The sequence below is a fragment of the Haliotis asinina genome, chromosome 12, assembly GCF_037392515.1.
Source record: "Haliotis asinina isolate JCU_RB_2024 chromosome 12, JCU_Hal_asi_v2, whole genome shotgun sequence".
Lineage (NCBI taxonomy): Eukaryota > Metazoa > Mollusca > Gastropoda > Lepetellida > Haliotidae > Haliotis > Haliotis asinina.
In genome coordinates, this window is record NC_090291.1 from 15,194,603 (window position 1) to 15,212,631 (window position 18,029).

General features: G+C 41.5%; 1 protein-coding gene across 1 annotated transcript in view; it reads right to left on the bottom strand.

Annotated features, from left to right (window-relative positions):
• The window catches only part of LOC137258466 (neuropilin and tolloid-like protein 2), a 76,383-nt gene that overhangs the window by 5,827 nt on the left and 52,527 nt on the right, over positions 1-18,029 (bottom strand). The window contains exons 2-4 of the mRNA XM_067796151.1: positions 14,735-14,797; positions 7,947-8,114; positions 1,388-1,642 (exon numbers count right to left, since the gene is read on the bottom strand). Of these exons, the coding sequence (XP_067652252.1) occupies positions 1,388-1,642; positions 7,947-8,114; positions 14,735-14,797 (486 nt within the window). The remainder of the gene's footprint in view (positions 1-1,387; positions 1,643-7,946; positions 8,115-14,734; positions 14,798-18,029) is intronic.

Sequence of the window (18,029 nt, forward strand, 5' to 3'; positions counted from 1 at the left end):
GTTCCCAGTTGCGCAGATCGATGCTCATGTTGTTGATCACTGGATTGTCTGGTCCAGACTCGATTATTTATAGACCGCCGCCATATAGCTGGAATAATGCCGAGTGCGGCGTAAAACTAAACTCACTCCCCCACTATAATGATATACAGACACAAAATAAGCACTAGCATATGCTGATCTCAGCTTTTAGCAGAAATTATATTTCTTATATCAGAATCGTCTATCTTGAAAACATGAATGCTAACTAAAGTCTGATCATTACAGGAAGTAGAAAGATAACCTTTGAGGGATGAGAATGGAAAACTCATGTTTATACAAAACATTCATTTTATACAATATATACATTAACCTTCGTATAATTCGGGGTACATCGTCATGCGTTGTCTTGACTATGTAAATTGAAATCTTAATGTTATTTGTCAACCCTTTGCTGTTGTAAAGTCTGAGCAAACAAAAACAAGAAACAAAAGAAAAGCCAAAATTAAATCCCTCTAAAACACTCAAACAACCAAATACAAACAGACACACAAACAAACAAACAAACAAACAAAACCACCAAAAAACCCCAAACCATTAAATTTATGAATAATTCCACTTAAACCTTAGTAGTCCCGGGAACAGATCTTGGTCAATGCTCCACTAACACGCGCGAGTTATGTTTCTGTAAATATACAGAGTGTCTCACCACACATATACAGGTATCTACGACTTTTTAAAATCAGTAACTGAGCATAGTCCATTAATATTTCAGAATTTATTTTTCTTTTTAACCCTCACCAGGACTATATACAGGACTATGTATACAGGACTCACATCAACCCTCAACCCGGTTGAACAGAGCAAGCCCGTCTGGATGCTTGACATTTCGGTGAGACGGCTCTCTTTGTGTATCTAGTGTGAATGTTGTTTTTATGTAATGACAAGCGTTATTTTTTGTATGTTCATTGTTTTGCCATATGCCCTTGGTTAGGTGGGGTGAAATTGCGTCTATTTCCCCTGCTATAAAAACACATGTATCGGTGACAGCCGCGAGTATCCCCAACATATTTTCTGACGGGTGAGTATGGAGAATATTTTCACTCAGAAAAACGTTTTGTGCATACGGCCTTGTTTATACACATTTAGTTACTACAGAACATCGAAGGTTAGCCCTGGAATTAAGTTCACGAGGTGGCATTCGGAACGTCTCGGGACTATTCGGCTGTTTCCGCCACCAAATGTATTGTTTAACGCCTCGGAGAGTTGTCATGACTTCACCTTTAAGTGGATAATGGATGGTACATCATTTACTGAAGTCATTTGTAAGAATATGATATTATAAGCCTAATATAGAGCCACAGAGGTGTAGCATATTCTATATGTATTTTAAAAACTGTGTTCTACTTACTTGTGTCTTTGATATAGGAGTAAATGGCCTTGAACCCTTCGTCCTGAATTAAGTCATCAGACTTGAACCTCATCCACAGGAAGCGCGAGGTGGAGGAGACGAGCGGGGGAAAGTCGTCCCCGCAGAAGCGGTCTATGAGGGGTGAGTATGCGAAGGGGCCGTCGCGCACCTCGAGGTAGTCGTACTTGCAGTTCTCGGACTTTTCGATCTTGAAGACGTCCCTGAAGTCGAGCTGAATCTTGAAGTGTTGAGGCGCTGTAGACACAATGGGGAATCAGTGAGTGGGTGAATATTATTTTACGCTTCTTTTAACCACATTGCAGCAACATCACGGCGGGGAAACCCCAAAACGAGGGTCACACATTGTACCTATGTCGGGGCTCAAACCCGGGCCTTCCACGTGACGAGCGACCGCTTTAACCATTAGGCTGCCCCACCGCGCCGGGCAATCTGTGAGTGAATGTTTGAGGGAACGAATAATTGAAAACGAAAAATTAAAGTCTTCGGGCTAGTGAGCGAATGGTGTCCACAGAGGAGTGAGAGAAGGAACAAGTGAGAGTGAATGAACGAGTGCATGAATAAAAGAGCGAGTGATAGAATAGGTGAGTGGATGAATGAATTAGTAAAGGAATAGGAGAGAACGAATGAATGAGTGGATGACTAGGTGAGTGGATGAATGAATTAGTAAAGGAATAAGTGAGAGTGAATGAATGACTGAGTGAATAGATTTATTGAGTGAATAGGTGAGTTAGAGAATATGTGGAGGAATAAGTGATTTAGTGAATGTATGAGAGAAGAAATAAGTGAGTTAATGAAGATGTAACTGAACGACTGAGTGAAAGAGTAAGTGAATGATCGAAGGAAGGCGTTAGTGAATGAGAGAGTGGTTGAGTCAGTGAGTGAAAGGGAAGTAAAACCATAACAAAAACCCAACGTTCGTCCTTAAATAAGCAAGAACACAAGGGAGATAATCGGTGAAACTGAATACGAAGGCTCTGCCTGTCATGTTTGTTAAATCGGCGCCATTTGATTGCGGAGTACGAGTGAGAGAGTATGGTTTTACACCCTTCAGCAATATCCCAGCTATATCACAACAGGGAAAATCATAATGTGTCTGACGCAGTCTAAAGTGTTGGAAAACAAAACCGGATGGTGCTCCTGGTGAGTAAGCACATTACCCACTGGGCTATCCTGCAGCACCATCCACTGGGAGAGAAAGATAGATGAACGTTAGGCATATTTACCTTATAATCTATACGCCCAGCTCCATCTTCCCATTCACAGGATATATGGAACCAGTGGGGGTTAAGGGGTGGGGAAGGGAGGATATTGTTTATCCCATGATGGAATGAAAACAGACCAGAGACGAGACGAGGGCAGGAGAGTGAGGTCGACGGACGCTGTCCATGGGATACCGGGATATCTGGAGATTGCTTCGGAAGCATTTAGATGGGAGAGGATATCAGATATTGGAGCGGTAAGCGTTCAGATGTTAGGGATATCAGGTAACTGGTTCGGTTAGCAGATGGGAGAGGATATCAAGAGACTGCTTAGGAAGCATTCAGATGGGAAAGGGACATCAGGTGACTGGTTCAGTTAGCATTCATATGTGAGAAGACATCAGGAGATTCGCTCGGTAAGCATTCAAATGAAAGGGGATGTCAAGAGATTTGTACGGTTAGCATTAAGATATGAGGACAGGGGGTGGGAGGGTGGGGTAGGAGGGTGATCAGCAGACGATGTGGAGTGAGGAGGGGCGGGGTATAGTCGAGAAGAGGTAGGGAGAAGAAGTAGGGAGGGGCAGTGAATATGCAGCTGAGGAGACGTACTAGCCCACGGGATCGAGCCATGTAGGGGGTGAGACATGCCAACCTCAGGGAGAGGATACGCATGTTATGCAATGAGAAGTAGGGGTGGAAACAGATGTGTAGAAAACTACGGATAATGTTTTCAGTCTAAAATTTCCCCGAAAAAATGTAAACCTCGTACAACAAGCAAACAAAAACGCTACAAAATGGATATGACCCTCTTTGTGAGCAAAAGTAATACAGTTACAGATACATGTTGGAAATGGGAAAATGTTGATGTCTATCTCTAACATAAATACACAACTACGTTTTACCCCTACACGTTTTAATTGGCCAGAAAACTAAATATATGTTGCGACGGGGTATCTTTCCGTAACATTCACTGTCAGATTCTGTAGATGCTTCCAGTATAAAAAGAGATGCAAGTCATGATCGGGTCGACTGCCTAAATGGGTTCTATATTTTTCTTCATCCCGAAATATCTCGACAGTGATGAGATTATGTCTGTGTACCAAGTAACTCCCCGATTGATATATGAGCTGATTTTCGAAACTGATTGTTTATTTTTTTCTGTAATTGAAAATATAACAACCTTTCAAAATAACCAGACACTTTTTATCATGTGTAATCAAACTTTCCTGATAATTACAATTCTTGAACATATATTCTTTCTATTCTAAAAGGAATTACCGAGTAAAAGAGTCTATAATGGAAATATTTTCCAGTCCTGGTTTACTGTTAGTTGTAACATCGATTCACATTAAACATGGGATTGCACATGTTTTAACTGGTTAATTCTATAAACAGTTAAGACTTTATTTCAAAAGGCTAGAACAAATATGTACAAAAACATATACAGTGGAAGCTGTCAAAACCGACATCTGTCCAATCCGGCAAGTTGTCAACACCAGCAAAATAATCCAAGTCCCGTCTGTCGCTTGAACACTTATCATCAGCTCTTCAATTCGGCACGTTGTCATAACCGGATTATTTCTTCAGTCTCGATGAGTGCCGGTTTAGACAGATTCTACTGTACACCGATGAAGTCGACAAACACCATTGTAGCTTATTCTGTTTTGTGGAGTGAGCATAGCTACGCCGAACACAAAAAGCTCTTGGAGAATTTGGCAAAACGTACTTACAGCTAACACATATGACAAATGCTATTACATACTGGTGCAGACTTATCCATTTGAATCCTTCAAGACTCCAGTACCAAGCCTACTACATGGTTAAATCCATCTCTGATACAGATCGTTATATGTACTTGGGCCTCTGAGATTAGAAACATACTCTGTAAACTGGGATTTGGACACGTGTGGTTAGAACACATGGGAAACATTGATCTGTTTTTATTAGAATTTTAGCAACGACTGAAAGATAATCTAATTCAGGATTGGCATTCATCTTTACATGACAACTCAAAATGTTTCAACTACAAGTTATTTAAAACTCTCCTTGATGCACCTTACAGTTGACATCCAACCCTATCGTATCAAGTATATAGCTAACTTCCGTTGCAACAACTTTTTAATAGAATCTGGTCGTCTTAAAATATTTTCCGCAGCCAAAGATTATATAAAATGTGCACAACTAACAATGCAAAGTTCATCGAAGATAAACACCATGTTCTTCTGTATTGTCCCAAGTATCCCCATCTACGGAAAACCTATCAAGCACTCTCTTTGAAATATCTTTTATAAAAAATCCATAAATTCGTGCAGCTCATGCAATCCAGTGATGTAAAAGCAATCCAAGCTAGAGCTATATTCCTGTAAAAAGTGCCCAACGCACGACGTCTAACCTTGTGAACTTAAAAACTAAATTTAATGCATGCAATGTACTTTATACATCGACTGCAATGCTGTTTTTTGGGGCTGATGCCTTACACAGTGGAAGCTGTCAAAACCGGCATCTGTCCTATCCGGCAAGGCGTCAATACCAGCATAAAATCTCAGTCCCGTCTGTGGCTTGAACATTTATCATCAGCTCTACAATCCGCCCCGTTGTCCAAACTGGATTATTTCTTCAGTCCCGATGAGTGCCGGTTTTCACAGCTTCCACTGTACTGTTAACAAAACTGTCCGTCTGTCTGACTGTCTGTCTGTACTGTTTTGTGTTTATCCCCAAAGTAACCTTAAAGCCTTGTATCGGATTTCAATGGATAGTGTGCTCGCTTGTAACATGGAGAATACCCAGGTTCTATTCTGTATCAGGAACCGTTGCCTCCACAATGAGGGAATGGCGAGAAAACTCGCCCATGTTTTGCTTGACATACCAGCTTCTTGGTACGATAAGATGCTTTGAAAGTCTTTCATCATAACTTGAAACGACAATAATTAGAGGTTCAAGAACATAGTTCAACTTGAGTAATATCTTTTTGTTTATGGCCATTTTTCACAGTCTGACAAGCATTTCCTCTTGAGGTTTATCACTTGTACAACGTTTACACCTCTCCGCTTACCCTCAACCCCCCACCCCTTAAAAAGGTCATTCAGGTCTGCAAGATCAGGACGTCATTTTCAAATGTGCATTTGAAAGACAAAACCCATTAGCCTGCCAAACATATCTCCGACATTTATTAACCCGTTATTTATAATTACTGGTGAACAAAGTCTTAGTGCCGTAAAATATATAATTTTCATGGAAAGGAACTGCTCCATTTGAAACTGAAAGGAAACCCAGTGAAAGGAGAGTCTGTTGATTCTCAGAGGAATCAAAGCTTACTTCGGTGAAGTTTTGGCAGGAATAAATATGGTTCAGGGACTATTAGACTGACTAACTGTCTGATTCTAGATTTCTCCAGCGCTTCGTAATATTAACGCGAGTGTGTTAGGTTCTACGCCGCTTTTTGCAGTATTCGTGCGACACCATAAAAGGGCTTAAATTTACACGTTGTACTCTTTCATGAGGGGAATCGAACCCGGGTCTTCAGCGTGATGAGCGAACGGTTTAACCACTAGGCTAACCACTACCCCAGAAAAATCAACTATACATAAATAAATCATCTTTCAAAATATTCTGATGTCCCAGTTTGTAAATACTCCGCTGGATTCATCTATGTCTGACATAGAATTTCTTCGCAAAGTGGATGAAAATGGCAAGTAGTTGTCTGAATGTCATCTTACGCTACATCTTAAGGAGAATGTCCTGGAATGTTTATATGTGTCATATTCCACCGCAAGATGAGCCATCTAAAAAGGTAATCCAAACATATTTAAAAATAATTTACAGGCCAACTGTTACATCAGCCTTATCTGAAATTGATCAATGCGTTTTGGCATTCCTGGGTAATCTCGTTTTCTCATGACGACAGCGGCGACAGGTTGCGAGATTGCTCGCGATCATCTCGCCATCTCTCGTTCTCATCTCACGCCTTATCACACCCATGGGATGGCCCTTCCTTCGAACTAAACGCTCGGCGTAACAGAATATGTAATATTCAGTGGCGCCGATAAGAGAGGGTAAGTCCAAGTCTCGACTGATTGACAGGGGATGCTCCTGAGGTGATGCTACTGCAGGGTGGGTGTTGATAATATCGCTTTAACTGTAAACACCAGTAATTTTGAATTAAGCCTTTCGACAGTTTAGAAAACATGCATGATACTATTTCTGTCGTCTCGTTTATTATTGTCCACGTGGCAACCGTTCACTGACTAAATATTTTCGTCGTTTTGATTACGTTTTATAAACTTCAGTTTCCACGTGTACACATCAAAGGTACTACTGGATAGTGTATTGTTTATTTTATTCATAAACACGATGGTGTAGAGTTCCTGTTGATACATCTGGAGAGAATATGACCCATTCTTCAAAGATATTACCGAAACTTTGTCTAAATATGTCTGGGGTTATGGTAAACGTCGGTTATGCCGAACTTAACTATTGATTTAGTTCGTCATCGCGGTAGTTCTTTATACGCCTTTCGACTAGAATATGCAGAAGAATATGAAGAATACAGTTCGTTATATCCGTCAGTTCGTTACAAGCGAGTTCGTTATATCCGTCAGTTCGTTACAAGCGAGTTCGTTATATCTGCCAGTTCGTTACAAGCGTGTTCGTCAAAAACGTTGTTTACTGGATATGAGTAGTCTGTTATACAGACCCTCATGCAAATATATCCACTGAAGCCCACGCATGTCTAGAAAAAGTGCATGTCTAGATTTCAACTCAATGAGGAAAGTCCCAGAGCTCCTTTTCATTATATTTAATTTTTTTATGAATTTTTTTTTCTGTAAAATATGTTCATTTCATAGACTAGTTGTTAGTTTAGGATATGAGCTGGGAGTCTCGTTCGGCCAAAGAAACGTACGTTAAGACGATGGAAAGTTCGACAGTAGATTCGTTAACATCGCTTAAAGAAGTGAGTGAGTTTAGTTTCATGCCGCTTTTAGCAATATTCCAGCAATATCACGGCGGGAGACACCAGAAAATGGACTTCACACATTGTACCCAATCGCTTAAAGGAAGCCATCCTGACCACGTAGCAGGGCGGACAATTGCGTAAAGTGGAGAAATTATATAGTGGTTTTGATAGGTTCTCTGTCTTTCGAAAACTACATATTTTGAAAGGTATATACTGATCATCTTATTTGTTACAAAGAGGTAACTGGTATTGTATGTGTAGCTAAAAATCTGTCTGCCAAAAAGTCCTGGGATCGAACCAACAACTTCCAGTTCTTCAGGCTGACGCTTGATCCACTGTCCCACTGACCTATTCATTAAACTACGAGATACATGTTGTAGCTTACCTTCCAGGTACAAGACACAGTCCGTGTCATTTGTGTATTTGTTAGGGTATCCAGGACTGTAAAACTCCATCTTCTGATAGTTGCCACGGGTGAAATTCAAACACTTAGGCGACACTCTGTCGAACGTCATGGGCGGGGCGGCGATCCGTAAAGCCATGGGATGCGATACTACAACACATAAAACACGTGGAGGTGAAACATGGATATTAATATAACTTGACGATGCCATTTAATACCCGGAAACAGTAAAAACTACACACTGGATGGATGGGCGAATTTGCGTCTGTTTACTTGTATTCCGAAACAGGGTCCTGTTCCACAAAGCTTTCGTAACGTTACGACCTGTCGTAACTCTAAAGTGTATCTTATGCTTACGAATGTTGCTAAGAACGGTTTGTGGATCAGGTGCCCGTTTCACAAAGCGTTCGTAACGCTACGACCTGTCGTAACTCTAAGGTGTATCTTATGCTTACGAATGTTGCTAAGAACGGTTTGTGGATCAGCTTAAGATCTCGTACCTTACGAGAGTTTTGTGAGACACGGCCTAGGACTCAGAGTCCGAAAACAAAGAACGAGCTGCACACATTTTAGACTAGGGCTTATAGTCGCAAAAATAAACACAAGTTCATAGTAACATACAAACCCATTTTAAGTGAAGAAGAACCCCAGGGAGATCTGGGATCTAGACCTGCTTCATTTAAGGCTTTAGCGCTGCCGAAAGGCTTAACAGTAGGCAAAATAATGTGGTTCAGGGACTGTGAGACAGACTACACTCATTGTACTAATGGCTGGAATCGAACTTGGACGCTAGTGGTGAGGAGGTAACGCTTTAACCGCTTGGCTAACTAATCAAGAGTTTTCAGTTCAACGAGGACCAATAGTACAGCACACAAACTAAAGGGGACAACTCATTGTTAGTTAGTTAATTTTAGTGGAATATTGCTAAAGGCGGTGCTAAACAATACTCACTCACTCAGGCACTTACTACAGACTCACTACATGACTATAATTTCATGGTAGTGTGATCGAGTGGTTAAAGTGTAAATTCCTCATGCCGGAGACCCGGGTTTGATTCACTATGACACAATGTGTGAAGCTCATGTCTGTTGCCCCCGCCGCCGTGATATAGTGCTGAAATATGGCTAAAGGCTACATACTCATTAAATCTGTGCGTATAGACCACATGTGGTCTTGACTCATGAAAATAAATGTGTACAGCGACGAAACCCTACGAAAACAACTTTCATTCGGATCGATTCCTGGGAACTACCGGATTAACACTGGTGGCAAGCAAGGGACATGGAGAGTTTTCTAAATTAGTATTCCGTCAAAACATTTCAGAATTCTGCAGAAAGAAGAAATGACTGAGGTAGCTGAATACGACCAACCCAACAATCATAAGTAATAGAAAGGAACTGTGTAGATTACCCAAGTGTCACTCCCATAACTCACACAGGATGGGGTCTGTATACAATGTGCCTAATTATATCAGTAATTTAACACACCTGTGCTGTTCACCTGAAATTAAGTATGGGCCCGTCTTGACGCCACGTGTCTGTTTTCGGAAAATAAGCCGCAACCTTAGTTTAGAATAGGACCGCAACCCATGACGGTAGAGGCGTTTTAATGGATGCGATAGGTTGATTGCATGACACCAGGGAGGGCGGTAGGTAGCCCAGTGTTTAAAGCGTTCGCTCGTCACGCCTATGACCCGGGTTCGGTTCCCCACTTGGGTATAACGTGTGAAGCCAATTTCTTGTGTCAGCGTCTCGATATTGATCTATTTTTTGCTAAAACGGCGTAACACTATACTCGCTCTTCTATTACAAAGTTGAACGGAAGTGTTCCGCCATTCCAGAATACTAACAGAGTTTGTTGTGTGTAACACGTGTTACGACCAAATGCTGTCAAATCCCCATAAAAACAATTGGAGCGAGGACGACCAAATAGGTGGAACCTCATAACATCCTTTCTCCATGCATTTGTTTATAGATTCAGCCATTTAAACATATATTTACTGGAAAGGGCAATGAGAAGACTTTAAGCGGTGTTTCATGTATGTGTCGTTTAGTGGCATTTGTCAATCGGGCTGTCGAGAACATAAACTAAATTATTTCAATAAACATTTTTTTGTCAGGTTCTAATATTTTCACAGCAATTTAGATTGTTTAATAATATTTAACGTTCTAGAGATTGAACGACGCTTGGATCTCTCTTCCCTGTTCCATGCCTACTTTTGTATCGCTCACGTCTTGTAAGTAGGCGCGGACACTGTCTGTACTTGACTAGAGCGTTAATTATTATCTAATGTCTTGCGTTTCCGGCACAGAAGCGATAACGTAGGGGCATTTCGGCCCTGTCAGTATGAATATGTCATATTTTGTCTGAAATTCTGGATGTCAGTCAACAGTTGTATTCGACTGTAAGACGACGGGATCCCAGTTCTTGTCATATTCGTGAATTCACCTGCATGTATACATATGTGATGGTTTTGTCGAAAGACAGGATCCCAGTCAAAATTACGTTCTTGAAAGGCCTGGGAACCAGGACAGAATTCACCTGCATGTATACGCGATGTCATTGTCAGAAGACGGGCTCCCAGTCCATATCATATTAGTAAATTCAGCTGGACGTATACGTGATGTAATTGCCAGAAGACGGGTTCCCAGTCAAAATCACAGTCAGAAATTCACCTGCGTGTACATACGTGATATATGTATCAGAAGACGGGTTCCCAGTCATTGTCACATTCTTTAATTCAGCTGCAGGGACACGTGATGTAATCATCAGAAGACAGGATCCCAGTCAAAAATCACATTCGTGAATTCACCTGGATGTACACGTGATGTAATTGTCAGAAGACGGGGTCCCAGTCCATATCATATTCGTGAATTCAGCTGCAGGTTCCGCCAGGTGCCGTTCCTCCTCCTGTGTTTATTCATCTGACTGTCCTGACAATTGCTCATCGTATCTCCATCGGAACCAATGTTTACATGAGCAACATTCTCTGATCATTCAAAGTTTGAAGTGGGGTATGGTTTAGAGACGAGGGAAGTGTTTGTGTACGGTTCTTCGTAATGATGTGGCAATCAGGCACTTTGGCAAAATATAACACTGCGCCGATGTTTATCCCCAGTCTCGGTGGGAGGGATTGCGGCCACACGAGCCGCATATGGCAGCGTCATGGGTCTGCATCTGGTGGGTGGTTAGCCAGATACATCACCCCTACGTCCATCCAGCTGTACACGAGCACCACACCGAGGTACTGATGGCTTCAGTTTACTTGGTATTCATATCTCTGCTGGTGCATCATGGGTAGGTTTGCTTTGTCAGAGTCCATGTTGGTGGAAAAAAGATACACCCCCTGGTTGGTGGATAAAAGATACACCCTCTGGTTGGTGGAAAAAATATACACCCCCTGGTTGGTGGATAAAAGATACACCCAACGGTTCCAGATCCAGACGATGACAGACATTCCAGACCTGTGTTGATGTCAGTGATCCACAAATAAAGATTCCAGATCTGTGTCGAGATGACAATGACGCACGCATCAAGATTCCAGATCTGTGTCGAGATGACAATGACGCACGCGTCAAGATTCCAGATCTGTTTCGAGATGACAATGACGCACGCATCAAGATTCCAGATCTGTGTCGAGATGACAATGACGCACGCATCAAGATTCCAGATCTGTGTCGAGATGACAATGACGCACGCGTCAAGATTCCAGATCTGTGTCGAGATGACAATGACGCACGCGTCAAGATTCCAGATCTGTTTCGAGATGACAATGACGCACGCATCAAGATTCCAGATCTGTGTCGAGATGACAATGACGCACGTATCATGATTCCAGATCTGTGTAACCCGTGAAATTCCCGGGGTAGAATAGGCCTTCAGCAACCCATGCTTGCCATAAAAGGCGACTATGCTTGTCGTAAGAGGTGACTAGCGGGATCGGGTGGTCAGGCTCACTGACTTGGTTGACGCATGTCATCGGTTCCCAATTGTGCAGATCGATGCTTATGTTGTTGGAGTGTCTGGACCCGACACGATTATTTACAGACCGCCGCCATATAGCTGGAATTTTGCTGAGTGCGGCGGAAAACTAAACTCACTCACTCACTCACTCTGTGTTGATATAGTATGGAGGTCTGTCTTTATGTAGTCACGTTTCTGCCAGGATTTTAGACCTGTGTCGAGATTACAATCACCCGCGTACATGTATATCTTCCCTAGACATGTTTTGGAACGTATATACTTATATGTGAATAAAATCATCTTGCAGTCTTTTTCGAAAGCGTCATTAAAATTCCAACAGGTCTGTATTTCAACCTTCTGACTGAGGTGATACTGGGGTCAAAGAAGGAACTCTACCGCCTGTAATTATACAGGATAGCATGCCGTATATATGCCAGCCTCTTAGTGACAAGAAACCATCTGCAAAGTTGGATCTGCAATCCTGAACGTTCCAACTCTTCAGTAGTTCCATGTCTCGCAGTCCCTGAACCATATTACCTCCTCTAATACAAAACCCCATCATGAAGCAAGTCTAGATTTCCCTCGTGTGACTACTGTTCTTTCAAGCTTAGTTTAAAGGTTATATTTTCAGAAAAAAAGGTTCATCGTAAAAAAATAAAATATAATGAAAAGGAGTCATGAGACTTTATTCGTGGAAATCTAGATTTACGAGTAGGCTTTCTGGGGTATATTTGATGTAACATCTGTGTGACAGTGAGTGAATGAGTGAGTTCAGTTTTACGCCGTTTTTTAACCAGTATTCCAGCAATATAACGGCGGGGGGCTTCAAGCATTGTACCCATGTGGGGAATCGAACCCGGGTCTTCGGCGTTACGAGCGAACGCTTTGGACCCACTTGGCTACCCCCCACCGCCAACAGTATGACAGACTAGATCCCATGGTAACGTGTGTAGCGCATTGTCTATGCAATATCTTTTGGAATCAGATTCAGTGGTAAGAGCAACGCAACATTGATACCTTAAATTGCCACTTACACATTCAATTTAGATAAATGGCTTATCAGAAGAGCGGGCGAAGCGTCGCATGTATTTCACATTAAAACGTGGCTATGATATCTCAAAGCTTTCCGGCCCGACCTAATGCAAGCCACGTTTTGTATTTTCTTATATACATGAGTGTTTGGCTATTGAATTAGGAGAGTGGGCGGGAGTTGTGTTATTGCAGATCTAGTGAACATTCTTGTTTACATCAGATGCGTTACGCCAAGTAAACACTAAATTAACGTCGAACGTTTGAGGCGAGTTAACGGGCTAAAACAGCGGTACATGTGGGTTTGATGTGCCGTTAATTCACATTTCTAACTGGATAGACACATAGGTGTTTGGTGATGCGTTGTCAAGACTGTGCCATTTCATCTGGATTTAGTCTTGGTCAAGGCTGACCTTTTAAACGGACAAGAACAAACACGAGGGAAGTTAAGCTGAGGTCAGGGGTAGTGTCGCTGATCATATGCATGTCATAAAGGTCAAGGACACATATTAAACTGCCGGTGGCGTGATCGCCATACATTACAAACATCGTGGATCTCTTTACCACGTATATGGTTAACGGTACTCATTGGAAAAGCAGTATGACACAATGAATAATGTTTCGAGTTCCAGCTCATTTCAAGAATTCACGGAGTGTACGTTATAGATTTTGCCCACCTCGTTTACTTCCTGAATATATATAACATTGATAGAAACAAATGAACACAGTGAAAGCTGAGATGAACCTCTGGAAATCTAGACGTGCTTCATTCAGGGTATTATTGCAGGAATGACTCGACAGTGGTGAAAATATTGTGGTTCAGTGACCGAGAAAATATGAAAAACAGAATTCGCAATAACCTTGATGAACACCATGACCCGTGAAGGTCCGTGGTGGAACAGGCCTTCAGCAACCCATGCATGTACCCGTGAATGTTCCGGGGTAGAACAGGCCTTCAGCAACCCATGCATGTACCCGTGAATGTCCCGGGGTAGAATAGGCCTTCAGCAACCCATGCTTGCCATAAAAGGCGACTCTGCTTATCGTAAGAGGCGACTAACAGGATCGGGTGGTCAGGCTCGCTGATTTGGTTGACACATGTCATCGATTCCCAAATGCGCAGATCGATGCGTGGAGGGTGAAAAGACTGAACACAGTGATAACCACATGTAAATAGTGAGTTTACTTGGAAGTAAAGCTTTCAGTCGATGATCATTTCACGAATCCCGACATCATAAACCTTTACTCACTCTGTCGACCATATGTTTGTGTTGCCCAGATTTGTTGATGCCTTGCACAATGCCTTGCAATATGCGGGTTGAATACACAATTCCAAAATTCCAAGTTTATAAAACAGTGACATACTGAACACACAATACTGAAAACTAGTTTAAAACATGGCCAGTTCTTTAAAAAGATTAACAAAATTATTTCCCTGTGTAAAAACATGTTAAAAATACACTTTAAAATACAGCTTTCATTGGTATATTTTCATGTTAATATAGATACAGACTTTATGAGTTTTTTTTTTCAAATATAAAATTACTACATATTTGTGATCAGCGGAAATATAAAAAATAAAGTTTTGATTGTTTTAGTAGGGGAATACGAAAAATCAACTTCGGTAATCTACCAAGTTTGTCAGGTAAATATAGACATCCCAATCGTTCAAAACTCAACCCAGAAAAACACCTTTAAAAAGTGAATAACAGATCCCTCCTGTTAAAACTCAAAGTGATGCTATCAGATGGAGATTAGTAAGATGTCGAATACAATACCTTTTCCCCCGAGCGTCAACCTGCCTGGTACCTCAAGCATCACCGCTACCAGCGCCACCACACCTGCAACACAGACAAAAACCTCATCATGACGCTGTCACCTGCGATACTCGCGGCTGCCCGTTCCCCACTTAATGAAGACTGTATCTGCGTTATCGCTGCGCTGCGCACACCTACAGTGATGAAACATGACATTTACTTAGCCTCTACACTAGTCTGAAGAGGAGGCTGCTTGTTAACATGAACATCCTGCCCCTCACTGTTGGGCATCCCCTGAGCTGTCACACTGAATCAGCCTCTTTTACCTGCAGACTTACACATGGCGCGCCACTCGCTGATGGAATTGTGGGGGAGAGGTTTAGGGGTGGGGTGAGCTGTATAGGTGGGCATGTACACATGACACAATATCGTATAACATTCTTATTCACTGAAACCAGTTCGCGAAATAGTTTCCAAAATTTGCCAGCTAGTCGAACAAGCTATGCCTAGAAATTACTTGTACGCAACATACTTCACTTGTCCGAAATCTGAATATAGACACGGGTTTTATCATTAAGGTGCTCTAACATAATGAACATTTTATCAGGATATAATATTGTATGATTTAAAAGTGTGTTATATCTTAAAAAGTCGAAGAGAGCGATATATTTGCAAATGATTCCGTGATATCACTATAACCAGTCGGGCAAGTGAGTATGAAGATTTACTGGCCTGACAGGATTTTTACATTCGATTCGATTCGATTCTTTATTCCGAAAAGGCTTGGGCCATATGCCCCTCGTCATCATTTTACAAACTATACATGATAGAATATGGTTATCCGTTGGAATATGCATAATGATTCACATGTATAAATGGAGGCTGGACAAAACATTTGAGTACTTACATGCATAATATTATGTATTTACACAATCTTGCAATACTATCTTTAGGTGGGTCTGTTAATAATTCCAAAAATTTCAACATACTTGGCTTCTTCCAAAAATATGGTTTAATCAGCTGTTTTCGATATACTGTATGTTTTGGGCAAATTAAAACGAAATGATATTCATCTTCTATTGCATTTTCATTATTTTCTTTACAGTAGATAGAATATCTTCTTTATAAGCCACGGGCTGGTGGCGCAATAGCTATTTCTCACACTACCTGAAACGTAACCAAATTCCGATTACAGCGTCCAGCTCGCAGCTAGTCAGATGGATACTAGGCGTTATATAAATGAATTATTATTATTAGTCTTGAGCTATGAAAATGATAACATATTCTTTTTTCCTTCTATTAGAATATCTACCGAGAACGTATTTGGGACGTGCGTTTCGGTATTGATTTCCATCGCTTTCTGAAGCCTTAAAAAGTAATTCCACGTTTAACACTCAGCATAGACTAACGCTCGGTTAGTCTATAAATAAATGATATATAACAAATAGACCCATTTAAATTGAAAAGGAGCCCCAATGAGATGGGAGATTCTGAACTTGAGTATACTAACAGCTAGTCTCTGAAATGAAACGTTACTGAAAACGTTCATAGTAAAATAAGATAACACAATGAAAAGGAGCCCTGAAACTTTCTTCATTTTCAAAGACTTGCCACATTTTCTAGACTCACATGGGCTCTCTTGGATACATTTGCTTCAGGGTCTGTATCAGAGACTTGAGTCTGATGGAATCACGACTTGTTTCATGTAGGGCTTTAGCATTGGAAGCAGGGCTAGGCACTGGGGAAAGTAATGTGATTCTGGTACTGCGAGACAGACTAGTTGAGATAGAGCACCCCTACCCCCTTGCCATCTAAACGCGCCGTTGGATCCCCAAGGGTAGGGTTGTGAGGGAGAGGGAGGGGGACAGAATCCTCCTCCCCACTCCTCCCCTACCCCGCGAAAAACACAACCTGCCATACTGCAGTAAAACACAAGAGCAATTTTTTCCAGTGGCAGTTAGCAAGTACAGCACGCAGAACACAACCCAGTCCTTCCATTAAGCTCTGCGGTAGGTTGAACAAGAGACTTGCCATGTCATACAGGGAAACCATTGAACTTCATGTCTAGCCCAACCCAACAAAACATAAAAATGTTGACATGTAAAACAAAACTGATGGTCAACCCCTCCCAGATGATGTCTACTAGAATGGCAGATTATTGAACCATTCTGGACATTTCTCCACAAGAAGAAGCGGTCATCGGTCATCCCACGTGTGGAGTGGACCGGTCATTATGTCCCTACTCTTTGATCCTTGACTGTAATCAGCTACTGCTGTGTGTACAAGGCTGCAGTGGTACGCGCCAGCTGAGAGCCTTATTCACAGTGTCAGTCTGTTTATGAAGTAATCTAGCCCAGATGGTACGTCGGAACCGTCAATGCATTACTCGTCACTTACTCCATGATAGGCTAAAACAATATGACTGACAGTCCTCATTCCAGTCTTGGAAAACCTGCAATGTGACGTCTTTGTAGCGTTCCAGAACAAATACCAAAGAAAAAATTCTTCATAAACAACGGAATTCACGCCTAAACGCCATTCAAGCTATTTGCGTTCTTAAAAAGGGAGATAATTTGCACTGGAAGAGAAATAATAATATATAACAGCCACGAACTATTTTGAAAAAAAGTTGTCGATGTTTATATTATTATCTGCTACTTTGGTTTTTAAGTCGACACAACCGACACGATGTGGGAATGGTAAATATTATTCTTTAGATGGAAAGAGAAGAAGAGCGTGGCAGCAGTTTTTTACAGCCGCTTTGGGTAAATGTTTGACGGTCTCTTTTGAACCTGTTTCGCATATCATTAAGTACAGAACATACATTTAAATAACGGAAGAAGGTTAAGCCTTTATCCGTAATCCATATTTCGTTATAAAGTCACTGTGATCTTTTGTATATACTCTAACCATGGTTTTGTAAACATTAGATGGAATATTCTCTGTTATCGTGCGTAAGAGAGATTCAGTACACTCGGTTGTGTATTTCAATTCAGTGAAGTAGAATTCTGAAATGCCCAGAACATGTATACGATGTTGTTTTTCTGGAGTCGTATTTGGCTGATGAAGAGGAACCTAAACCAGTTGTTTGTGTTACCTGCGCATATCCTTCTGGCTATCAGCTCAAACAATGATGGTCGTGTGTGTCAAATAAACACACGCTCCGGTACTGAGAGTCGGAGAATGGCGGCGCCGAAATTCATTCGGAACACACACGCTGGACTTATTACTCTCGACGCATGACCGCTGGCCGACAGTCTCTGTATGCATCGTTGTCTTGAGGGTGCAATTATCATGAACATTCACTAGAGCAATA